We start from the raw sequence: 23,913 nt of genomic DNA, 5'->3' as shown, positions 1-23,913 counted from the left end.
GCCCCAGTTCAAGGCCAGCGGGTCACGCTGGCCGCAGTCCATGGGCAGGTCTGGGCTTCGGTCCATAAAAGGCAGGAGCTGCTGGAAGTGCCTAGAGTCTGTTCCCTCCCACGGGCTGCTGGATGAAGGGGCGAGGGCCTGAGAGGAATGAAGCCACTACCTTTATTGCATAGACCTTTTCAATTGCTTTTAAGATTGGGGCTAGGGGACGCACAAAAGACAGAGGAAACGAACTTCCCCGCCCCCACCCACGGGGGAGGGACATTAGTGCAAATCGGAGCGCCGGGTGATTGGCCAGCTTGGTGGAGGCACCGGAGTAGACGGGGCCAGTTATCTAAGGCCTCCCCAGCCCGTACGTTCCAGGTCACGTCACTGGACTACGCGTTAAGACAGGCTCCGCCCTCAGCCGACCTGGCTTTCTACGAGCCGTTCTCGAGGGTCTGGAGTGAACCCGCCCTCGTTGATCAGGGACTACCCTTGGGGCGAGCCCATTTCTCCGTGACCGTCAGGACCCCAACCCCCGGAATTCGGGACATCCTCCAGCATCACCTCTGGTCCCCTAGGGTAGGGCGCAATCCTGAGACCAGGCAGGACCACTGTAGCCTCCGCCCTGACTCTAGCAGCCACACCACGCCCCCTAGCTCAGGCTCCGCCCCCTCAGGAATGTAAGCCCCGCTCCGGGCGAGCTCCAAGCTTGGTTGGAGTTAAGGCTCCCGCCCAGGGCAGCCTGAAGGACCCGTGAGCAGAGTACCGAGGCCGGGATGCACTTGCGCCTGCAATGGCCCGTACTCCACCTTTTCCCCGTCCACCGTGAGCACGCCGCGGGGCGTGAGCGGCTCAAGGCGGAAGGCACGAGCCGCAGCGTAGCCCAGCTGCGGACAGCCCAGGCTGAAGTGGCTACCGCGCTCCATGGCCAGAAACAGGCGCAGGAGCGCCGCCCGTGAGATGCCACCGCGCACCCAGCACAGGTGCACCAGGCCGTCGTCAAAGCGCGCGTGGGGCGCTGCCACTAGGTCAGCCCCCAGGTGACTGGGTGAGATGGCCAAAATAAGCACAAAGTCCCCCTCCATTGTCACCCAGCCTGGGGGTAGTGGAGTGCCTAGAGGAGGGAGCAGGTGGTCAGGTGGGCCCCCAGCAGAGATGGCTACCCGGGCATCAGGGGTGGGAGGTGGGAGCCCAGAGGATGCTGGCATTTCTGAGGCCCCCTCGGTGATGGGTGAGAGTTGAGCTGCCTTGGGGGAGCCAGGGGGCGAGGGCAGCAGTGGGTCTGGGGACAGTGGAGCATCCCCGGCCCCACCCCAGTCCCCGGCCAGCTCTGGGCCCCCACCGTTGAGGGACAGGATGGGCATGGGTTCAGGTGAGCCAGGGGAGGTCAGGGCAGGCTGAGGCAGGGGCAGGGGCAGGTCAGACACTGAGCGGTGCAGGGGTGAGTGGGCCACGGGTGGGGCTGGGCCGGGGGCTAGGGTCAGCTCTGACTTGGCACGTGGCAGGCCATGGGCAGGGGCGGGCGAGGCGGGCTCCACCGTGGCAGGGAGGTAGGAGAGGCGGCCGCGGTAGGTGTGCAGTGTGGCGAGGCCCAGGACCGTGCCCAGGGTGAAGCGAGCACTGCCCAGGGCCCTGAAGCGCTCGCTCTGGATGTCCACATCTGACACAAAGCCCCAGGCCACAGACAGGAAGGAGAAACAGCGGGAGCCGGAGGCCAGAGTGACGGAGAGCAGGTCCAGCGGGTGGCTGCCACCCCGGCAGAGCAGCAAGGAGCAGTTGAGCAGCAGGTCAATGCCCAGGGCCGGCTCAAACCTTCAGTCAGACATGGACGGATACAGCGGGAAAGAGTAAACAGGCTGGGTGAGATACACAGTGCCAGGCGGGGAGGAAAAACACACAGATGGGTGGGGCAGCAGACAATGGGGAGAGGAGGCCGGGCATGTCCCGGGGCCTGCCCGCAGCCATTTGGCCACCTCCAGACGGACTCTTCTTACTGAGCCAGGTTCCCTGTCAGTTCTTTCATTCCATGAGCATTCACTGAGTGCCTCCTGTGTGCCAGGCACAGTTCTAGGCACTAGGGAGACAGCTAGGAACAAGACAGGCAAAAATGTCTGGGGGGTGTGGGGAGCATCCCTCAGCCAGACTGATCTGGCTGAGGGGAAGATGTAGCGCAGATGTGCCAGGTCCCTGTTATCCCAGGAGGGCTCCTCCCACCTACCCCCCATGCTGGTTCACGGCTCCTGCCAGCGCGTTGCCCGAGCCACAGGGGAGGATGCCCACAGGGGTCTTTACGGCCTCTTCCCAGTCGGGGCGTTCTAGGAGTCCATTCAGCACCTGGAGGGTGGGAGACCAGACACCTGCGTGTTGGTCCTGGCCTCCGCAGTCCCCCAGGGCTCAGGCTTGGGGCAGGGTGGTCCTGCCCTACCTCATACAGCAGCCCATCTCCGGAGACGGTGACGATGCCATCCCACTCGCTCAGGCTCAACCCCTGGACCAGCTCCCGGGCATGGTTATGTCGTTCTAAGGTGGGGAACCAGGAAGTGAGGCAGGCTGTTCCACCCCTGACCCACCACCACTCCCCAGGACTCAGGAGTCCTAGCCCCCAGCTCCCGCCTCCATCATGACACTGCCCTTACCTGTCTGGATGAGGTTGAAGGACAGCCCCGCTTCTGAGATCATGGGCAGCACATGGTTCTTACACCACTGCCAGGCCAGGCCCCGCCCCCCAAAGGGATTGACCAATAGGAGCAATCGGGGAGGCCTTGGCAGAAGGTCGGGGGTGATTTCTGCAGAGAGAGGAGAAGGAGTCTACAGAGGTCAGGGAACCAAGCCCCTCACCTCAGAAACGGTAACTGCAAATAGCCTCCAGTGGAGGTGGTGGAGGGCTGGCATCAAAACCTTCTGGGAGTTGAAAGTTTTTTTTCTCCCCGGCCTCACCAGCTCAGGCCCAGGTGTACAGCCCACCCCCCTCCCAGGTGCTGAGACAAAGGCAGGGATTCGGTGTCTAATCCCAGTGCCCTTTGGACTCACGGGTGGGAGGAGAGCTCTGGTTTCCACCTTCCACACCTCCAAACACCTGGAACCCAGGAACAGGTTACTCCACTGTGCAGGCCTCACCCCCAGCCAGCCAGGACCAAGGAAGGCCCACCAGCTGGGGACCCTGGAACCTTTACCTTCCTGTGCCAACTGAGTACCCTAGGTGGGGCCCTCTGCCTGAAAGCCTCCTCTGAATCCCCACAGCTGGATTAGATGCCATCTCTGGGCTCCTGAGACGCCCCAGGGGACCTCTGCGAGTGCCTGTCATCCAGGGTGGTGACTGAGCATGTCTCACTTGGCTGCTCTCACCAGCCCGGGAGCCTCTGACTCATCTGTGGTCAGGACCCGTGGAAGGGGGGAGGGGACAGAGACAGAAATCTCACGAGAGCAGCACACACAAATCCTTCTCTGCCTGGGATTTTGCCTTCTGTGCCCATCCCTGTCTGTGCATCACTCTTTCAGTATGAACCCAGAGAGACACACCACACAGACAGACACACAGAAAAGTAGAGACAGAGATGCCCACAGAGGGAGCTCTGAGGAGACACCAAGGTGGCCTTAGGACAGAGAGGCTGCCCAGCGCCTCACCCCCGTCCCCAGGTAGTGGCAGTCCGCGGAGCAGACACGTGAGGCCGGTGGCCCAGCGCTGGGCCTCAGCACGGTTCTCCTCGTAGGTGGCCGCCCCGTCGGCCCGGAAGGTGCGTGCAGCTCTGCGCCGGCCCCCACGCCGGCCCCTCGGGTAGGTGTAGATGCAGAAGTAGGCTGCTGGGTCCGAGGGGCTTCGGCTCCGCAGGGTGCAGCAGCCTGAGACCTCAGCCAGCAGGACCAGGCCACCCCGGGGCCGGGCTTCAGGCTTTGGCCGCAGCCGCTGTATGTGCAGGGCTTGTGGTGTGAGAGTGAGGGCGAAGCGTGGGCCTCGGGCTGGGTAGGAGCCAAACTCGCCATGCAGGAGTGGGGTGCTGGGGGTCAATGGCGGTGGCGGTGGGGGGGCCATGGCCTTGACCCTGTCCAGGGCGCTCCTAGGCCTGTGGCCCCAGCTCCAGGTCAGCTCCTGCTCTGGCCTCTGTGGGGAGGAAGGAGGGTAGGAGTCAGAGTCCAGGACCCCCATGGTGGGCAGAGGGAAGCAGGGGCAGGGCCTGTGGATAAGAGGAGACAATGAGGGGTGCTGACAGGCAAGATGGGAGCACCAGAGACAGGCCCAGACAAAGTGTGGGAAGACTGAGGACGCAGGGCAGAGGTCAGACACAGGGCAGAGGTCAGCTGGACAGGAAGGCCAGCATCCTGCAGGGTCCACACCCAGGCATGCAAACATTCATTCCTTTATTCCCCAAATAATTATTCAGTACTATGTGCCAATCATGGCGCCAGGCCCAGCAAACACAGCAGGGAATAAAACAGACGAAAATCCCTGCCTTCGTGGAGTTTATATTCTAATCGGAAGATAGAAAAACAAGATAAAGACATAAAATACATATCGTGTTGGATGACGATTAAGGACTTTGGAGAAAAATAATGCAAAGGAGAGAGATGAGGATGGTGGAGACATATAAATAGACATGCAAAGATAGAGAAAAACACAACACACACACACACACACACACACAGAGTCAACTCCAGATAGAGAAAGTAACAAGGAAGAGGCACTCAGACACAAAGAAAAAGGTCTGAGAGCCAGAGAAACACTGAGAGGAGACAAACAGCTTCAGTGAGATGAAACCTAGTGTAATGAAAGATACTTAGAGAGCAGAGAGAGAGTTTAGGGGCTCCAGAGGCCCTCTGAGAGTCAGACAACAGAGTTAGGAGAGAAAAAGCAGACAGGAGAGGCAAAAGGTAGGGGATGTAGTAGCTGGAGAAACTGAGAAAGGGGTGTGACATGGAGCAACTAAGGGGTCAGAGAGGTAGAGGAGCCACATGCAGGCACCTGCAAGGGACAGGAGCCAAGAGCTGGACCTCAAGCACTGACCTGGGTGTCTGGCCGCCTGCTCTCCAGGGAGAGAGTGGGAGCTGGGCCTGAGGTCCCCTCCCCCTGCCCTCTGCCCAGTTTCTGCCTCCTCCTTCCGGCTCACCTTTGTTCCCCACTGCCCCGCCCACCCAGTCACCTATCAGTCCTGCCCCTCACCTTCCCCAGGCGCAGAACTGCCCCAGACACACCCCCATCTGTGGACTCTCTCTCAGGAGCCACCTCTGCCCCCTACCCTGGTCAGCTCTTCAAGCCCCACCCCTAAACTTGCATTGACTCCTCCCCCCCCCCCCCCCCCCCGCCACTTAGAGCCCTAGCTCTCCCCCAGTCCTGGGGCCTGCGCCTTGGTCCCTAGGTCCCCAGGTCTCTGGCCTGGTCTCCATTCTCTCCACTCTCCATGTACCCCAGACCAGGGCCTGGGTCTCCATCCATAGGTACCCCCAATCCATAAGCCTGAGTCTCTGTCTCCGGTTCCCCGGGCCCCAGCCCTCCATCCCCACCCCATTTCCAGAACCCAGTTCCAGACCTGGGTTTTCATTCCTGGATCCCTCAGTCCTGGTTCTGGTTCTCCATCTCCATCCCACACCCCTAGTACCCAAGTCCCGGGCCTGCGTATCTGTTCCTCTTGCTCCCTCAGTCGTCCTGACTCGGGTCCCTGTCCCGACACCCCAGACCCTCCTCACACGCCGGATCCTCCTCCAGGCGGCCACTCAAGTCAGCACCAACTGCCCCCATCAGACCCAGGGGTGGGGGGAGGGTGTGCATCCGCTCAGCCAATGGCCGCGCGGCCGGCCTAAGTTGCACCAATAAGAGCGTGCGGGGGCGGGGCCAGCAGACTCGCGAGCTTGGCGTAGGGGCCTGCCGCGGGAGAGCGGGAGAACTGGGCGGGGTATCGCGCTTCGCGAGATCAGCCGCCATTGTAGGTGAGGGCACACGCGCAGCAGAGGCGGCTTCACGGAGACATGGCCAGCGCCCCTGTCGCCATCTTTGTTGAGGGCAAGTGGGCCTCTCCCATCCTTTGACTTTATAAAAGAGAAGGAGCAAGGGGGAGAAGGTCTTTAACTGCAGATAGAGAATGACCCTAACACAGATAACACAGACCCAGAGATATGCAAAAACAGTAAAAGGGAAGAGTGAACCAGAGTCAGAGGCAATAAGAGACTTGAAGAGAGTGCTGTCTCTTTTTCAGACAGTTACAGAGAGTCAGAGAGATAGACATAAAGAAAAGCAGAGATACAGACAAAGAGACAAAGAAAATGGAATTAAGAATGTGCAAGGTGGGCTTCCCTGGTGGCGCAGTGGTTAAGAATCCGCCTGCCAATGCAGGGAACATGGGTTCGAGCCCCGGTCCAGGAAGATCCGACATGCCTCGCGGCAACTAGAGAAAGCCCACGCAACGAAGACCCAACGCAGCCAAAAATAATAAATAAATAAAATAAATAATAAATTAAAAAAAAAAAATGTGCAAGGTAAGGACATAAGAAAACCCAGAAAATGATGGACACGGCGAGACATGGGGACAGACACTTTAAGAATGAAAACCAGGGAGGAGAGGTTCATTAATTCACAAACTATTTACCTTGGGCACAAGCCAGCGTTGGGGCAGCATGACATAAATATCTGCCCAGTGAATGACCCAGTTACATGGTAGGACAGAGACTCAGGAGACAGACTGGGAGTATCTGACAGAGACCTCTAGGTCAGGGGTGAGGGACAGAGAGAATGTTAGAGGCTGAGAGGAACTGAGGCCAAGAGACAGAAAGCAAAGATGTTGACAGAGAGATACAGAGAGGCAAAGACACGTTGAAATTGAAAGAAATCAAGGCAAGAATAATATCAGGTGACCTAGAAACAGAATTGTAGAGACAAAGATACATGCTGAAGGAGATAGGGACTGAGCTCGCTAGAAACAGATAAATGGAGGATGAAGTTCATTTATTGCCAATCAATGTACCTAGTGTTCAACTGAGAACAGCAACAGCACCAGATAACATGTGCCAAAAAATGACCCAGAGAGAGAGAGGACCAGAAACCCAGAAAGATGGAGAGACAGGCAAACACAGTGCGTGTGCTTAGGGCTCCAGGGGAAAGAAAGACAGATACAGTAATCAAAGAGGCTGGGACTCACAGACCAAGGAACAGGGACAAGGAGGAGAGAAGGAAACTGTGTTCCATCGTATGGTGATCTGGACCTTCAGATGGACCCTTACCTGGTCCTGCTGCTCCTCTGCTTCAAGGTGTCCATTCATCTGCAGGCCCTCTGCTGTGTTATCACATCAGCAAGACCCTGGCCCTGGGTCGGAGGCCATGGGAGGGTGGTATGGACAAGGAGTCAGGCCTCATGGTGCAGCCCTGGCCTGTGGCTCTGTGGAGGAGAGGTAAGTACGAGCATGAAGGGCAGAGGAAAGGAAGCCAAGCTAGAAGTGCTGCAGGGCTTCCACGAAAACGAGTGGACAAGTCAGCTTCATCACTGCCCCAACCGGCCCATCTGGTCCCATCCAGTAAGGGCTAATAACAGCAATAGACGCCCCTTTTTGCAGATAAGGAAAGTAAGGCACAGAGAGGTTACACGACTTGCCCAAAATCACAGAGAGGTTGCCCAAGGTCACACCATTAGTAAGCAGCAAAGCCAAGAATTGAATTCAGTTACAGATGGTATCACCATCTTTCTGTCTCTTCTCCTCCTTGGATCTCCACCTTCCCTCTCTTTCTAGGTCTTCTAACTCCCCGGGTCACCATTTCGCCACCCTTGGTCTCTCTCCCCTCCCCTTCTGGGTCTCCATTCCTCCTCCTCTTTGAATCTCTGTCTCCCTCTCTCTGAGTCTCTCCTCCCCTCTTTCAGGAGTTTTTTACTCATCCCTCTCTCCACCCCATCCCCCAAGCCCCGGGGGCCTCAGCTTGCCTCCTCTGTGCTCCAGTACCTTGCACATCCCTCAAACCGAACCCTCTGGGCCACTTGAATCTCTCGGCTGGGAAAAGCAGCCTCCAGGTGGCAGGGGCTGAGTAGGGTTCAGGGAAGGGTCATCTGGGGGCAGAGGGAGAAGCTGAACCTAAAAGGTGGAAATACAGGATGCCATAGACTGGACTGCAGCAAGAAGATCTCGGGTTAGACCTCAAATAAGACTTCCCGAGCTGCGGCCGCACCTGGGAAGCGCAGCAAGAGATAAGGCAGATGTGAGCCTGATAAGGAAACGCCCAAAGCCTGAGGTCAGAGGTTTCCCGAGGTCCCGACTAGCCCCGCCAGCCCCGCCTCCTCACCTCCAATACTCGGCCCTCTAGGTCCTCCGGGAGCCACAGAGAGGCCTTCGGCGTCGGGCCAGAGCGTCACCGCGCGACGCGTCTTCCTAGCTCCGCGCGACATCTCTCTGGCTCCGAGAGCCGCTTCTGCCGGAAGACTATCAAGAACAGGGACTGGATAGGGCCAGAGAGGCCTCCGACGTGCTCCTTGGCGTAGCGCTTGTTCCCCTTTAGATGTTCCTGCACCCAATTCCGGAATCGCCCATCTAGCTGGTCCTCCGATTCACCATAGAGAGACACGAGTCAAGGTAGAGCGCCGCGTCGCGCCCATGTGACGTCACGTAGGCGCCACTCGCTGAAGGCTTTCCCCGCCCATCGTGGTTCTGGTCTCTCTTTCCGGACCTGACTAAGGAGGAGGCGCCATCATGGTGAGCGCGTTTTGCGGCGTTCGCGGCTTCACCATCCGCTGCCATCCGCCGCGGTCTCGCGCTGGGGACGTTCCAGAGTGAGGCAGTGGTGCCGGGGTGTTCGAAGGAGGCGACTCCCGCTGTGGGGAGCTATTTTGGGGGCCCGAAGACCAGGGATGGGAGTCCTCAATCTCCCGCCCCTCCCATAATCCTGTATTATAGGTCGCATCGAATAGATGACCATATCGAAGGGCAAGGAGGTTAAGTAATATGACCGGGGTCACAGTGCCAGTAAGTGGCGGAGCCAGGATTCGGACACAGGCGCTGGTCCCGCAGCCACTCTTGCCTGTGCTGTCCTTGGATCCGTCACTCCCCAGCCTGAAAAGCTGGGTTCTGGGGCGGGGGGTGTGTGTGTCAAGCGTCCGGTGCCCGGGTTTGGGGGCCAGGCAGGCTTCCGTTCGAGTCTCAACTCCCTACCCACCGTATCATCATTCTTGTGCACAGAAAGCATCTGTTGATTGGAGACCCAGTAATTATGCCTCAAAGATGTGAGTTCGAAAAGAAATAAGTCAGAGGAAGTGCTCACCACGGGTCCCTGCATACATTAAGTGCTGGATAAATGAGAACTATTAATGATTAGGTAGTTCTTTATAACTCATGACACAGCCTGAAAAACTTGCAGGAAAGCAGCCAGGGGGTGTAGTGGAAATCGTGGGCTCCCTTCAGTTTTAGCACTACTGTGGGAAATTATATTTAATAAGGAGGTCGTTCTAGGGTTGGTCTGTGCAGAGTAAGTTCTAGAAAAAAGGGTCGTTGCCTTTATAAGAACTGGAAGTCTGCCCTTGGTTTAAATGTTTTTGATAGTGCTCCACGCATGGGAGCAAGGTTTGGGAGCTTAAATAATACTTATATTGTTGAAAAATAGAGCTTCTAAAGAAGTAAAAATTTGAGTTAACGCGGCTGCTGTGTTAAGGTTTTTCACGGTGCTGTGTGCCATGTGTTGAAGGCTTTTTGTGTAGAATTAGGCTTCCCCCTCTTTTTTTTTAAAACAAAGTCACTTGAGGCCCAGGGAGTTTTAAGTGTTTTCCCAGAGGGCTCCCAGTGGTGGTCTGGGATTTGTTGTCTCCAGAGACTGGGGCTTTATCTGTTTCTTAGAGGTGAGAAATAACAATGTTTATGAGGTGAGGAATCTGCCAGATCAGAGTTGGGTTCATGGTCTTCCCTTCACCCCTGCAGGGAGTTGACATCCGCCACAACAAGGACCGAAAGGTTCGACGCAAGGAGCCCAAGAGCCAGGACATCTACTTAAGGCTGTTGGTCAAGGTGAGGTTGGGGCCTAAGACCCCCTGGGCGAGGCCACCCTGGAAATATCAATACAAGTTCTAGAGCCTCCATGCTGGTTGGGTCCTGGGCTCCTCGCAGGGGCCTGCAGGGCAGGCTCAAATCTCTGCTGCTTTCCCTTAGCTTCTGGAGAGTCCAGTGTTTTCAGCCTCTGGGCTGGTTTACCTCTGGGGAGTGGGGAGGGGGATTTTCTGGGTCTCTGGCCAGGAGGGACCTAGGCCAGCTCTCTCCCTTGGGCTTAACGGGATGGGGAAAGCCCTAAGTCATTTGTTTGCCCCTTTGTTAGAAAGCTGGGAGGGAGGGGGGCGGGTGGGCTGCCCCGGGTTTTCATTTGCGTTTTCCTTCCCCTCCAGCTGTACAGGTTTCTGGCCAGGCGAACCAACTCCACCTTCAATCAAGTTGTGCTGAAGAGGTTGTTCATGAGTCGCACCAACCGGCCACCTCTGTCCCTTTCCCGGATGGTGAGGGGCTGATGCGGAGGGCATAGCCAGCCTGGGGAGCGACTGGATCATGTCTGGAGCTGGACTTCGGGTGGAAGGGCGGGCTTGGAGCTCTCTGGTAGCAGCCTGGCTATCAGCTGGCTTAACCTCATCCAGTGGTGGGTGCAGAGCTCTGACCCTCTGATTGTAGCTGAATAGTGGGGGCATTGGACTGGCTTGGCCTCTTGGTCTCATTTTCCTTCTCATTGTGTGTGTCTGGGGGCGGGTTACAGTGGCTTTATGAGATCTTCCTGAGGTTTCAAGTTATAGAGCGTCTTCTGTGTCAGAAGCTTTCTGTAGGAGAGATCCGTGGAAGAATCTGTATTTTCTTTGGAGATTTTCCCAGACTGGACCTGAGATTAGGCTTGTGCTAGCTTGAGAGGTGTGGCATGGGTAGGTTTAGCCCAAACGGGACACAACTGTTGGTCCTTGGGATGGCTGAATGGGGGGGATTGGCTTTAACCACCAGAAGGGACTTGCCTAATGTGCATTTCATCCCCACCCCCGCAGATTCGGAAGATGAAGCTTCCCGGCCGGGAGGGCAAAACGGCCGTGGTGGTGGGGACTGTAACGGATGACGTGCGAATCCAGGAGGTGCCCAAGCTGAAGGTGCGGGGGGGCGGGGGGGCTCGGGTGAGGTCCTACGGACCTGGCGCAACTTCTCGTGGTGCCGGCAGGCTCATCTCACCTCTGGGTGAGGCAGGCATCGTGCCTGGGTTGGAGGGGGGGTTGTCCCTCACACTGTTGATGGCGGGTATCCCTGGACAAGCCCCTTCTGGGGCCCTGCTGATGGTGTTCGCTCTGGATCCAGACAGCCAGAGTTCAGACCTGGATCTCTCTGCCACTTTGTTATCTCTGGACAAAGCCTTGGATCTCTTTGTGCCTCAGTTTCCTTACACGTAATAGTTTCAGGTTGCGGTGTTAAAGGGGTTTCTAGAAGTAAAGTGGTAGGAATGGCTGTCGTGAGCTCAGGAAGCTGCCTCCAGTAGTTGGTGGTGTTGGTGATCAGGTCGCGTAAGCAGCTGGGACTCCTGCTGGGCCTGGGCAGTGAACAGGCAGTCCCAGCAGCCCCGGGGTCGCCGTCCGGGGGGGCTCTGACCACACCTGTCCCCTGTGTCCCCCAGCTGTGTGCGCTTCGGGTGAGCAGCCGCGCCCGGAGCCGCATCCTCAAGGCCGGGGGCAAGATCCTCACCTTCGACCAGCTGGCCCTGGACTCCCCCAAGGGCTGTGGCACTGTCCTCCTGTCTGGTGAGTGGGGCTTGCTGGCTTGAGGGGGGTAGGGGGGTGTGAGGGGTCTGTCATGAGCTGCGGGACTGCTAGCAGCCTTTACCTTCCCAGGCCTGGGAGGTCAGTGACACTCCACCCCACCCCAGATCAGCCTGAGCCACCCCTTCCTTCCCTTCCCCAGGTCCTCGCAAGGGCCGAGAGGTGTACAGGCATTTCGGCAAGGCCCCAGGAACCCCGCATAGCCACACCAAGTGAGTAGACCTAGCCCTGGACCCCAGCCTGCAGGTCTCTCTAGAATATTCCCCCACCCTCTTACCTGCTTTTCCTTCAAGACTGCCTAAAGTTCTGTTCCTTGGGTGTTGAGCTCCCTGCACAGCCAGCAGCACAGATGCAGGCTTCCCAGGGCCTGTCTCCGTCTTTCGGGTGGGGCCTGCGTTCCGTCCAGCGCCGGGGCGCCCAGGTGGACGGCCCCGGGGCCTGGTGCAGGCGCTTCAGCAGCCACTCCTGCCGGTTCGCTTCGTTCGCTTCCAGCGCTGCCAGGCTTCTCCAGCAGCGGACTTGGTGTCGCCACTGATGCTGCTTGGGTTGAGTGAGGCCCCCTTCTGGTGTCCCTGTGCTTCTCTGTTAGAGCAAGCAGCTCTCTTCTGAGCTCCCAGCCAGCGAGCGGGCCCTGACAGCCGGTGGCGGTGGCGTCCCTCGTCCCTCACTTGTCCCTCACTTGTCTGTAACGTGAGCCTCTTCTCACCCTCCCTTCTCTCGCTGCAGACCCTATGTACGCTCCAAGGGCCGGAAGTTCGAGCGCGCCAGAGGCCGACGGGCCAGCCGTGGCTACAAGAACTAACCCCAGATCCTACCTTGTTATTAAAAAGATTTTGGATGCTAATGGCCTTTTGTGTATTATTGGGGAACGGGGTGGGGGGGAGAGAGGGTCGGAACCGGCGGTGAGAACGCCTTTGTTTGGGGGAGTGGTTGCCACGCCCCTTTCTGGGGAGACCAGCCTTTGGGATGAGTCCCTTCCGCTGTGCTGGGGGATGGAGCCTGCGGTCCCAGGTGTGCGTGGTGACTGCCCTAAGCCTGTTGGCGCCCTTGGACCTCGCTGCACCGTTGGGACCTGGCGGCCATCCAAGGCCGAAGCCCCACCTCTTTGCCAGGTGTGGTGTCGACGCACCTGCTTCCTTTTCGAGTTAGCCACGCTTACTCTTAAAGGAACCGCGCTCCCCTCCCGGATCTCTGTGCTCGGGATGGCTGGCGGAGCTTGGACCGCGAAGTATAAATGGGGCGGGCCGCCGTGGGGGAGGGGGTGCGTGGGAATAGGTGATGCGCTTCCCCTCCCCCGAAGCCTGAGTCAGGCCGGCCGCCAGTCCCTGGGCGAAGCCCGTTGAGTGTGTTCCTGGAGCTGGGACCTTACTGTCCTCTGCCTCCAGGGGCCTGTGTCAGCCCTCCCCCTGTGTTTGCACAAGGGGCTGGGTTCCCCGGATCCCAGGAAGAAACCCGGTGAATGAGGCGAGGTGGCCGGAAGAGCCGCAGAAATCAAAGGTCTCCAGGCCCTCGATCTGACTGTTCTCTGAAAAGGCAAGAGAATGAGGGGTAGGGGTTGGAGACCTGGACGCAATGCGGGGGTCTGGGGAGGGCAGGAGGGAGAGGGAGTGGCCTGGCTTTATTCCCCTTCCTTCTCTTTGCAGGGCTGATCGCTGTGGTCTGGAGGAAGGGAGCCGACTGGGTGCTGGGATTGGAAGGAGGGCTGCCTGTTGGCAGGGATCAGGGGACCACCCACCAGAGGCAGGGTCAGGATCCTCAAAGGGGCAGCTTGGGAGGGAGAGATGCAGGGTGTTCCTTGTCCTGGAATAAGTGGATGGTCTGACAGCAGGAGATAGTGGGATTAAGGCAGAAATCCAGGCTGGAGTCAGCATTGATTAGAGGACAGCCAGAAACAACCCGGTGGCCCAGTCCGTGACAATCAAACCCCCTGTAGAGGGCATCCACCACTGCAGCAGCCTGAGTGCGTGTGAATGCTCAGGGAGCAGAGTCCTCAACCGGCAGAGGAGACTGACCTAGTTCCCCAGCTGGGGAAGGTGATGCCGAGGTTTAGGGCTTGAGTGCATTCTTCCAAGGCTGAGGGGAGATTCAAAGAGAAGGCTTCCGGGATGGTCAGCCAGTGAGAGCTGGTGAGCCAGCCAGCTGGGTGCTCCACTGGGCGGTCAGATACTGAGAGTGTCAGTTGGAAGCAATCAGTGTCTTCCAGACAAAGAGACAGCCAGAGAGGGTCAGTTAGATGTGCTGTCTGCCAGGGACAAACAGGCATCTCGCTCTGCCTTTAGTTAGGGACATTTGGGTGCTCAGAGACGGACAGACAGCCTGTTGCCTGAAGATGGGGAAGTCAGCCTGAGCCAGCCGAAGGGTCAGTTGGGGCATCATGCAGCCAGCAGGCTGGAGGTGGCTGGTGTGTCAGGGAGCAGAGATGGGCAGCTGATGGATCGCAGTTGGAGACAGTGTCAGGTGGTCAGACTGACCACCACGCAGGGCCAGTCATAGGCTCAGCCAGACCATCAGAGGCTGGCAGGAAGCTCCGATGGCCGGTGGGCTGTTGGTCTGAGCAGTGCCACGCACCCGCTGGTTAGTCACTTGGGCAGTCTGAGTATCAGGACGGCAAGCCAGGGACAGTGCAGGGAGCCATTTGGACTTAGGGCTGTCCTGGTCGCCTTGCACAGCCGCACAGACTCTGTCGGGAGACCCCCAGATGCTCAGTGCCCAGAGACGGCCAAGCCCTTGGACATCCAGACTCTCCATCCTCCCACCTGAACGGCCTGATGGCAGCCTCCCAGCTGGCAGCCCTGGAAGGAATGGAGTCAGGGGCTGGGCAGCTGCCCCTGACCGAGGCCACTCCCAGCTTCCTGTATTCCGAGGGCCAGAGGCTGGCGCTGGAGGCTCTGCTGAGCCAGGGCGCAGAGGCGTTTGAGGCCTGCATGCAGCGCGAGGGGCTGCGGCCCTTCCTGAGTGGAGATGAGCTCCGGGGCCTGGTGGCAATGGCTGAGGACTGGACAGCAGCGAAGCAGGAGCCTAGCAGGGCAGCAGAGGGAGCCACCGCCACCGATGGGGACTTGGGCAGCCTGACCTACTGGCCTGGACACTCAGAGGAGCCGGTGCCCATGCTGCGGCTGGGCTGGCCGGAGGACTCAGCCTGGAAGGGTATCACCCGGGCACAGCTGTACACCCAGCCACCTGGCGAGGGCCAACCGTCCCTCAAGGAGCTGGTGCGCCAGGAAATCCAGGCCGCCCACAAGGTGGGGGCCCCAGGGGCCTAGTGTCCCTTCCCCAGACCCGGTCATCCCCACATGCCAGCCCCCAGATGTGGGAGTGAGTACACATCCCTTGGGAGCCAGGCATTCTGAGCTGTGCCCTCCTGGAACTTGTGTGTCCACATCCCTGGAACCCAGGAATCCACACCTCCCAGCCCCCAGGACCTGGGCATCCACACCCCCCAGATCTCATTCTCTCCCTCTTACATATGGGGGGTGTCCCACCTTCTCCCCAGGACCTGGGTGCCTTAGGCATCCATGGCCCTTGGACCTAATTATGACCCCCCTGGTCTCAGTCATCTCCTCTACCACCTCCACCACCAGGGTGGAGGTCTCCATCCTCCTTTCGGGGAGGGCCCAGATGTCTCCCCTGCAGCACCCCCTGGACAGCCCTTTTTTTTTTTAACAGTTTATTTAGTTACATATTTTATTTATTTATTTATTTATTTATTTATTTAATTTTATTTTCGGCTGCATTGGGTCTTCGTTGTTGCGCGCGAGCTTTCCCTACTTGTGGTGAGTGGGGGCTACTCTTTGTTGCGGTGCGCGGGCTTCTCATTGCAGTGGCTTCTCTTGTTGCAGAGCATGGGCTTTAGGCGTGCCGGCTTCAGTAGTTGTGGCACGTGGGCTCAGTAGTTGTGGCTCGCGGGCTCTAGAGCACAGGCTCAATAATTGTGGCGCACGGGCTTTGTTGCTCTGTGGCATGTGGGCTCTTCCCAGACCTGGGCTCGAACCCATGTCCCCTGCATTGGCAGGCGGATTCTTAACCACTGCGCCACCAGGGAAGTCCCCCCATTCTTTAACAATTTTTCTGTTACTGCTCCCATGCTAAGTGCTTTATATGAGTTAACCCGCCTAATCCTCAGGAGGACCCTGTGAGGTTGACACCTAATGTACCCATTGAGGAGATAGGGAAACTGAGGCATGGCAGGTTGTCTCTTGCCTGTACGTGGCCGAGTGGGGATCTGAACCAAGGCTGTCTGGCCAGTGAGTCAGGGTTCATCACCACTACCTTTTTCTGCCTGCAAGATCCAGGCCTTCAGCACCCCTCCCAGTCCCCAGAGCTCGCCTTGGTGGCCTGGCAGGTCATCCCTCCCGAGGACCCAGGTGGGCAGCTGCCCACAGTGCCCTGCAAGGGCCTCCAGCCCACTGACCCCTGGAGCAGGGCAGCCATGTAGTAGGGTCACAGCTCAAGGGATACCGTTGCAGACGTGATTTATGATGACAGTTTTCAAGCAGTTAGAGGTGTGGGTCTCGAGGAAGGGCTGTTTTCTTCTCATTCACACATAGGCGCTGCACGAACAGTATTACATGTCTGGGGGGGTCTCCCGCTCAGGCTCCCTGAACATTCCATGGAGACTGGGCCCTTAAACTCTCCAGAGCACCTCACCCTCTGAATGTCCCCCTGAGCCCTAGGCTCCACCCACAGCCCCTCTCCCCACCCTCAGCTGGTGGCCGTGGTCATGGACATCTTCACTGACCCAGACCTGCTTTCGGACCTGGTGGATGCTGCCACACGCCGCTGGGTGCCCGTCTACCTGCTCCTGGACCGTCAGCAGCTGCCTGCCTTCCTGACGCTGGCCCAGCAACTGGGGGTGAACCCCTGGGCCACTGAGGTAGGGGCCTGGCAGGAGGGACCCCTGAGTCCCCAGTGCCCTGGCACTGGGAGCATCAGGCGAAGACCCTTCCATGGGGTCCTGGGTCATCGAGATGGATGCCAGCTGAGAGGGTCCCCTGAGATGTGATGCCCACGACAGGGGGGAAACTGGGGTGAGCCTTCTCATGGGGTCCCTCTGAGTCAGGAATATCTGCAACAGACCCCTGAGGCCCTGGGGAAGCTGGGACAGAACCTTCCAGAGAGTCATGGGCCACCTAGGTAGGACCAGCCTGGAGGGATTCTGAGCCCTCGGCACTGGGTGGAGGTCTGGGGGGTCGGCCTGAGCAAAGGCGTGCCTCCCCCACCCCAGAACCTGGACATCCGAGTCGTGCGGGGCTGCAGTTTCCAGAGCCGCTGGCGTCGGCAGGTGAGCGGCAACGTGCGGGAGAAGTTTGTGCTGCTGGACGGCGAGAGGGTCATCTCAGGATCCTACAGGTGCGGCTACCCCCCCCCCCACCACACTGCCCGGTCTCCTGTCCCCAACTCTCCCTCAGCGGCTTCAGACAGCAGTTGGCATCCCCTTTCCCAGACTCTCTTTCCTCATCTGTAAAATGGGTTTAAACCCCCTGCTCGGGAGAGAAGGTGTCCTGTGGCAGAACAGGCTGGCACTGGCCCTGCTGCTGGGCTGTTTAGTGGCCTGGGGGTAAGTCTTCATCTCTGTGACCCCTGTGTTTCCTCATCTGGAAAACGGGGCTCTCACTTGGTGTGTGGGAGTTTCCAAACCAGGGAGACCTGGATTGAAGTCTGAGCTCTGCTTTGGGTGAGTAACTCCGCATCTCTGAGCATCTGTACAAAAATCAGAGCTGGTATGCAAATGGCCCAGCCCTCAGACCATCTCATGTCCCTCCTCTGCTCTCTTTGGGGTCTGATTGACCCTGGAACCTGGCTCCGTGACTTCTTAGTTCTGTGACATTGAGCTGATGCCTTCCCCACTCTGAACCTCAGTTTTCCCATCTGGAAAGTGTGAAAATAGCAGCATTTACTTCCTGGGAACAGCATGTCAGGAGGCACGTGGACTCCGGGTCAGAGGGCCTGGGGTCAAATCCTAGCTCGGACAGTTACTGGCTGTGTGACTTTGCATAACTGACTTCCCCTCTTTGTGCCCCAGTTTCGCCCTCTAGACAATGGGATGGTTCAGTTAGTGCGTCTACAGCAAGGTTTCTCAACAGAGGTACTACTCACATTTGGGGCCGGATGACTCTGTGCTGTGGGGGGGATTTCCTGGGCTGAACTGCCCTCTACCCAGGAGATGCTGGTAGCGTTCCCCCTTCCCCAAGTACGACTACGCAAACCGTCTCCAGACTTTGCCCGGTGTCCCCCGAGGGGCAGAAGTGCCCACTTGATTACCTTTGCTCTAGGCTGGTGGCTTTGAACCTTGAGTAGGCATCAGAATCACCTGGACGACTTGTTAAAAAAAAAAGATTTCTGAGCCCCGCTCCTTTTGAGCCGGGCTGGGATGGGGCCCGAGAATTGGCATTTCTAGCAAGTTCCCCGTTGATGATACTGATGCTGCTTGTTCAGGGACCACATTTTGAGAACCGCTAGCATCGAGACTGGGAGGTTGGTTTTTTTTTTTTTCTTTTTTTGTCTGCAACGCGCAGCTTGCGGGATCTTAGTTCCCCGACCAGGGATTGAACCCCGGGCCCTCGGCAATGAAAGCGCAGAGTCCTAACCAGGGAATTCCCGAGACTGGGAGGTTTTGAAGAGAATCCACGTTCCCAGCTTCACTTGGGGATTCAATGAGATAATGATGTCTGGCACGGAACATAAGAAGTGCTCCGTAAACGTCAGCTGTCGTTTATTATTATTTGTTTTTTACCATATTTCATAGACTCTAAGGTGCCACCAAAGCAAAGAAGCATCCTGATCAAAATGTGAAAAGATACGCGTCTTAGAACCAGTGAAATACTGTAGAACAGTCAAACCCATCGGGCATGGCTCCCCACCACTAAATCAGACCTGAGGATGCTTCGCCGAGCCCTGGGCTCTGGTGACAGCCCTAGAATGGATGAAGCCAGGGCCACAAGAGGTTGTCCAGGGCCTCTGGCCATTTGACAGGGGAAGGGGATGGAGGCAGGGGGCACGGGGGGCAGTGCAGGCGGGAGACCAGTCCTGGGCCCTGCCCTCCAGGTTGGTCACAGCAAATGTCGGAGGAATAGCAGCACGCCCAGCGCCAGGCCGGTGGTGGCCCCTGCCATCTGGCCGCCTGCGAGGTGGGGGGCCCCGTTACACAGGCGGCCGGTGCAACAGTTGGTGGTGAGGCTGTAGGTGACACCCATGTAGCTGACAGGCTCCTCGTGGCCACACGAGGTGGCCTGCATGCAGCCTTTGTTGATGATGGGGCTGTTGCCGGGGGCCACCCCATGGCCCGTGAAGCAGTCCTCGTCATCGCCACAGCGCATGTGGGTGCCGGGACAGGTTGTGGAGTCGGTCAGCTCACAGAAGACGCAGTCCTTGGTGCCCGTCGTGCCTGGGGGCAGAGCCATCACCAGAAGCAGCAGCCAGCCGAGGACCATGGTGGCCTGGCGGCGGTGACGGTGCCCAAGCCAAGCCGTAGGCTTCCTGGGCCTCCCGGAACTGCTGAATGACACTCCTCACGCCCGCAAGACTTGTACCCCTCGTTCTGGTCTCCCAGGATCAGCAACTGGTGTGTCCTCGGTTCCCAATGCTCTGCGTCCCTTTGGAAGCTCCGTTGTGACCACAGCTCTCGGGTCCTTGGGTCTCAGAAACTCCCCCGGGATGGAGACGAGCCAGTGGCTGCTGCCTGACAAGAGACTTTGTGGAGCGGAATGGGGTGACCTCACAGACCCCACCCAGGGTTCCCACTGGCTGCTCTGGGGGTGAGGTCATAGGTGGGGGAGGGGTGTCACAATCTGAGGGGCAGGCTGGCCGGCTGACCTGCCCGGGAGCAAGGACACTGCCACTCCGCCTAGGTAAGGAAGCTCAGACCAACTTTCATCATCTCGGCTGCGAACTCATCCGCTCTGCTGGGCGCTGGGTGCTGCCCCGCCGAGTGCAAGATACACAGCCCAGGGCGAGCCTGTTTTTCCGATGGGCAAACCAAATGAAGCTCAGGAAGGGAAATTGATATGTCCAAGGTCCCCTGAGCCAGGACGAGAGTCCAGGTTCATTTAATTCCAAAGAGAGCATTTACTGAGCACCTGCTGTGTACCAAGACCTGTGCTCAATGCTTTAAATCACAACCACTGTGATCACAGGGATAGTAAGGGCACAGCTCACCACGGCTCGCAGGCTTTTAATGCTGGGCACCTACCTACCAGGCCCTGGGCAGGAGGCCTGACCCATGTTCTCTGATTCTAATCTTCCTACGTTTTAGCTCCATATTACAGATGAGCAAACTGAGGCAGGGAGCAGGCACACCTAGAGCCTGGCACACAGCAAGCACTTAATAAATGGCAATCATTGTAGGAAGCAGCTGAGTCTTCAGTCCCTGAGGGTGTCAGAATCCCATCTCTCTCCAGAGGGGGAAACTGAGGCATCCCTCCATGGGGACAGGGCAGAGGCCAGGTTTAAACTCAAGTCTGATTCCAGATGATCATTTAAGTATGTTAACTCATGTTGTCTTCACATCAACCCTCTGGCATAGGTACTTCATTGTTCCCATTCTACAGAGGTGCATGTTGAGGCCAGAGGGATGGCAGGACTTGGCTGAGGTCACAGAGCCTGCCCTGGGACCAGGTTGGGGCCTGGTGATGGGGGCCAGACCAGGCTTCTGGGGCTGCTTGGAGATCCTGACCCCCACCTCTGTGCCCCCCAGCTTCACATGGAGTGACTCACGCCTGCACCGTGGTCTGGTGACCCTGCTGACCGGTGAGATCGCCGATGCCTTCAGCCGAGAGTTCCGGACACTCTATGCGGCCTCCTGGCCACTCCCGCCCGCGCCCACCCCGGGTCCCTTTGTCAGAGCCCTGGGGGGGCTGCAGCTGGCCTACAGCCCGCATCGCGTGGCCCGTCGCTGCTCCGTGGCCCCCCTGTCGCCGCCACCACTGCCTGATGGCTCGCTGGCCCACCGCCTGGCCGCCTGCCGAGTCTTCGAGGGGGACAGACAGAAGACCCTGGCCAAGCCAGGGCCAGCTCTTAGCGACATCCTGAGGAGTGTACAGCGTGCCCGGACCCCCAGTGGCCCCCTGGCCCAGCCCAGCCGCTCCCTATGGGACCTGAGCCGCCTGTCCCAGCTGTCAGGCTCTAGTGACGGTGACAACGAGGTGAGACCTGGTGGCTGGCCTGAGAGAGAGTAGCTGGAAGAGAATAGAGGCATGTGAGGGCCTGCAATGTGCCTGGACCCGGGGGGGCGGGGGGGGAAAGCAAAACTGTTCCCCTGTGTTCATAATTGCATTGTCCACTTCCTGTATCCCTACTGTGTGCTGGGCAGGGGAGCACCGGGTAACACTGGGCAGAGACCCCGAGAGCCCTGGGTGTGAAACCTGGCAAGATACACCAACTGTGAGAGCCCGGGGGTGGGAGGCAGAGACTTGCCTTCTCTGAACCTCAGTGTTCTCATCAAGGAAATGGGCTGAGCTAGTGTCCCCATCCTCAGTTTGCTTGGGAGGAGGAGTCAATGAAATCGAAAGAAATAGAATAATCACCATCATTACAATAAATTCCCAAAATGGAATTTATTTTGATTTCCTGATATCCTCCCAGGGCAGTGAAGCGATACTCTTATTAGCCTCACTTTTACGGATGGGAAAGCTGAGGCTCAGAGAGGTTGCATTTAACTTGCCCAAGTCGAAGCAACGATCTTTTGCGGGCACCTTGCCACGTGCCAGGCCCCGTGCCAAGCACTTTCACAGAGGTGGTTAAATGTAACCCTATGAGGTGGATGTGATTACAGCTCTCCACCCACCCATTTCACAGATAGGGAAACTGAGGCACCAGGGAGGCATTGGACCTTAGCCCTGGTTGCCTCCCAGGCAGGACTTTTAAATGCTCTGCTCGCTGGCTTCCTGGATTCGAGTGTGCTAGGGGTATTGGGGAGGGGATTAGGGAAGGTCAGGGGGGTCTCCCCTCCCTTCCCCCAGCTGCTTAGACACTGGGGTTCCAGCAGAGCCTGCCCCAGTTCTCTGGGGAACCCTGGGCGGAGCCTCAGTGTCCTCAGCTGTGAAGTGGGCTATGGAGAGGGTAAGAGCAGAGCCACGTGGGAGAAACCGGTGGATTCTCCCTGGATCCAGACAGACCTGGGGTCAGTTCCTCTGTGAGCTGTGCCCCCTCTGAGCCTCAGTTTCCCCATCTGCTAAGTGGGAGCTCAACGCCTCTCTGGAGGGTGAGGGAGAAAGTCCCAGGTATCACCTCCCTCCATCCGGGTCAAAGGGAGAAGAGGGATGGGCAAGGGCCAGGTCCTCACTTCTATCCAATCCTGAGCCGCCCTCACCCAACATCAACTCCCTTGGCAAATATTTGCTCCCCCCATGAAGCTGCCGGCTGCTTCCTGTTCCTCCCCCACTGCAAAGCTGCGCGTGGGGACACAGCTCCTTGCCCCTTCTGTAGGTCTAGGCGTCCCCAGCCTCCCCACTCACTTCCCTCCTGGTTCTGGAGACCCCCTCGGAGTTTCACACCCTCCCCTCCGTCCTCACCTCCCTCCGGTCTCACCTCCTTCCTCCTCTGGGCCCCCAAGAGCCTCCTCTCACCTCCCTCTCTTTCCCTCCACAGCTCAAGAAGTCCTGGGGCTCCAAGGACACCCCAGCCAAGGCCCTGATGAGGCAGCGGGGCACTGGAGGGGCCCCCGGTGGTGAGGCGGACTCCGGTCCGCTGGCCCGGTCCCAGCCCCGGGGCGGCCCCTTGCCCGTCATCCCTGCCCGCCGCCTCCACTATCTGTCCCCGACCCGAAGGCAGTTTGGTGAAGATGCTGCCTCCAAACTCCCAGAACCCAGAGGCATCCGGCAGCCAGACTGGGCCGCCCAGCCAGGACTCAGGGGGCGGCGCTGACAGGAGCCAAAGCCAAATGGGGCTGGCCCCGTCCCAAGACAGTCGGACAACTGTTGCTCAAAGCCCCCTGCCTCACTGTTGTACCTTGAACAAGGCTTCTGGCCTCAGTGTCTGGGAAGTGGAAGGGATTTTTTTTTTTCTTTTCACTTTTTCTAGAACTTGGGCAAGCCCAGTGCTCACTCTAGACCTCATTGTCACAGCCTAGAAAATGGGCACAAGGTCTCCACTAGCTGGGATCCTAGAACAGCACACATCCTGTTCCGGCCGGGTCAGCACTTCTCTGAGGAGAGGCCTGGCTGAGTGGCCCCCATGCTGGAATTGTGCGGGGTGAAGGCGGGGCATCCCTGGGGCTGAGGGGAGGCTTCCTGCACCCGCCATGCTCAGGAGCTGTGGGTAAACTGAGCCTGGCCGAGGAGAGGAGAGAACCCGACCAGGGGAGCCGAGCTGAATCATGAGGGACTGGAAATTGGTGAGGCCACACCTGTTGGGGAACAGGTCAGGGCCATGGAGAGGGACCCAGCAGGTGCTGGAACTGTTTTGTGGGCGCTAAGGGGTGATCGGTTAGGGCTGCCTTTTACCTCTGCTCAAAATAAAGGTGCTTCATGCTAGAAACTTGCATTTCCACAGTCTCATGGGAGACCCAGGAGTCCAGACCTGGCCCCCTACTCCCTCAGACCCAGGAGTCCGGGGCCCCAGCACCCTCCTCCCCAAGGACCCAGGGGTCCTGGTCGCCATCACTCTGCTTCCCAAGGATCCAGAAGTCTGGGCCGCAGCACCCTGACCCTGGGGGAGTCAGGTGCCCAGTGCTGGCCTCCCTGCCCCCACCTTTGCCTCTGGGAGAGGCTTCTGAGTCACCGACCCCACTGGCGTGCCACTGGCGCGCCCTCCCCAGGCCTTGGGTGCCCTGCTCGGGTCCCTACCCCGGCCTCGGTGGCCGGCAGTGGCGCCCCGTCTGCCCTCGCGCGCCCCCTGCCGCCCGCCTGCGGCACGCCACCTCCGCGGCGCATCGAGGAGCCGGGGCAGTAGCGAGCGATGCGTTTATTCTCAGGGTCACGGGTGGGGTGGCTCGGAGGCCTGGTCTGGGCTGGCACTCGGGTCGGGACTGGGGTCTGGGTCCGGACCGGCGTCCTCGTGGTCCACGTCCCAGGGGAAGGTCGGCAGCCCCCGCATCCGCTCGCGGTAGACTCGGTCGAAGGCTTCGCTCTGCGCCACCGTGAAATGGTTCTTCCAGTCACCGCAGATCCCTGGAGGGAAGGGAGGGACGGCCGAGGTGAGGAGCATCCAGAGCATCGTCCCCCGCCCCCAAGATCCCAGCACCTTCTTTCCCACCTCCTGGCCTTTG

The 23,913-nt window shown here is 58.7% G+C and overlaps 5 protein-coding genes across 10 annotated transcripts in view; 2 read left to right on the top strand and 3 right to left on the bottom strand.

The window, feature by feature from the left end:
• Positions 1–146: 146 nt before the first annotated feature.
• Positions 147–8,512, bottom strand: SPHK2 (sphingosine kinase 2). 6 transcript variants are annotated; one of them, XM_061174226.1, is made up of 7 exons: positions 8,240–8,512; positions 7,192–7,346; positions 3,610–4,084; positions 2,622–2,771; positions 2,411–2,505; positions 2,204–2,319; positions 147–1,797 (listed from the first exon to the last, which is right to left on the bottom strand). In XM_061174226.1, the coding sequence occupies exons 2-7, from the start codon at positions 7,228–7,230 to the stop codon at positions 705–707; spliced, it is 1,968 nt and encodes a 655-aa protein (XP_061030209.1). In that variant the 5' UTR covers positions 7,231–7,346; positions 8,240–8,512; the 3' UTR covers positions 147–704. The 6 variants fall into 6 exon arrangements, with proteins under 6 accessions (XP_061030209.1, XP_061030210.1, XP_061030214.1 ...); XM_061174227.1 differs by lacking the exon at positions 8,240–8,512 and adding an exon at positions 7,903–8,218; XM_061174231.1 differs by lacking the exons at positions 7,192–7,346; positions 8,240–8,512 and adding exons at positions 3,016–3,061; positions 5,665–5,717.
• Positions 8,513–8,542: 30 nt separating this feature from the next.
• On the top strand, positions 8,543–12,555 carry RPL18 (ribosomal protein L18). The gene is made up of 7 exons (XM_061174233.1): positions 8,543–8,646; positions 9,862–9,948; positions 10,320–10,427; positions 10,956–11,054; positions 11,570–11,693; positions 11,854–11,923; positions 12,438–12,555. The coding sequence occupies exons 1-7, from the start codon at positions 8,644–8,646 to the stop codon at positions 12,511–12,513; spliced, it is 567 nt and encodes a 188-aa protein (XP_061030216.1). The 5' UTR covers positions 8,543–8,643; the 3' UTR covers positions 12,514–12,555.
• Positions 12,556–14,479: 1,924 nt separating this feature from the next.
• Positions 14,480–22,571, top strand: FAM83E (family with sequence similarity 83 member E). Its single transcript, XM_061173987.1, has 5 exons — positions 14,480–14,953; positions 16,417–16,584; positions 16,936–17,060; positions 20,404–20,851; positions 22,296–22,571. The coding sequence occupies exons 1-5, from the start codon at positions 14,480–14,482 to the stop codon at positions 22,569–22,571; spliced, it is 1,491 nt and encodes a 496-aa protein (XP_061029970.1).
• On the bottom strand, positions 18,761–19,141 carry SPACA4 (sperm acrosome associated 4). The gene has a single exon (XM_061174285.1). The coding sequence runs from the start codon at positions 19,139–19,141 to the stop codon at positions 18,761–18,763; it is 381 nt and encodes a 126-aa protein (XP_061030268.1).
• A 1,042-nt stretch (positions 22,572–23,613) lies between the features above and the next one.
• SULT2B1 (sulfotransferase family 2B member 1) overlaps positions 23,614–23,913 on the bottom strand; it is a 33,852-nt gene continuing 33,552 nt past the window's right edge. The window contains exon 7 of the mRNA XM_061173505.1: positions 23,614–23,815. Coding sequence (XP_061029488.1) covers positions 23,622–23,815 — 194 coding nt within the window. The 3' untranslated portion in view covers positions 23,614–23,621. The remainder of the gene's footprint in view (positions 23,816–23,913) is intronic.

This window comes from Eubalaena glacialis, chromosome 18 (genome assembly GCF_028564815.1).
Source record: "Eubalaena glacialis isolate mEubGla1 chromosome 18, mEubGla1.1.hap2.+ XY, whole genome shotgun sequence".
Lineage (NCBI taxonomy): Eukaryota > Metazoa > Chordata > Mammalia > Artiodactyla > Balaenidae > Eubalaena > Eubalaena glacialis.
The sequence above is the reverse complement of the archived record's forward strand: the minus strand, read 5'-3'. Positions and strand labels throughout refer to the sequence as shown.

Excerpts from the sequence above, each read along its gene's own strand:
- SPHK2 (XM_061174226.1), bottom strand. The coding sequence starts at position 7,230 with ATGAATGGACACCTTGAAGCAGAGGAGCAGCAGGACCAG. Across the intron at positions 4,085-7,191 it reads CAGAGGAGCAGCAGGACCAG|AGGCCAGAGCAGGAGCTGAC; the intron begins GTAAGGGTCCAT and ends TCCTCCCCACAG. Across the intron at positions 2,506-2,621 it reads CTTCAACCTCATCCAGACAG|AACGACATAACCATGCCCGG; the intron begins GTAAGGGCAGTG and ends TCCCCACCTTAG.
- RPL18 (XM_061174233.1), top strand. Across the intron at positions 10,428-10,955 it reads CTCTGTCCCTTTCCCGGATG|ATTCGGAAGATGAAGCTTCC; the intron begins GTGAGGGGCTGA and ends CCACCCCCGCAG. Across the intron at positions 11,694-11,853 it reads TGGCACTGTCCTCCTGTCTG|GTCCTCGCAAGGGCCGAGAG; the intron begins GTGAGTGGGGCT and ends TCCCTTCCCCAG.
- FAM83E (XM_061173987.1), top strand. The coding sequence starts at position 14,480 with ATGGCAGCCTCCCAGCTGGCAGCCCTGGAAGGAATGGAGTCAGGGGCT. Across the intron at positions 14,954-16,416 it reads AAATCCAGGCCGCCCACAAG|CTGGTGGCCGTGGTCATGGA; the intron begins GTGGGGGCCCCA and ends CCCCACCCTCAG. Across the intron at positions 20,852-22,295 it reads CTAGTGACGGTGACAACGAG|CTCAAGAAGTCCTGGGGCTC; the intron begins GTGAGACCTGGT and ends TTCCCTCCACAG.
- SPACA4 (XM_061174285.1), bottom strand. The coding sequence starts at position 19,141 with ATGGTCCTCGGCTGGCTGCTGCTTCTGGTGATGGCTCTGCCCCCAGGC.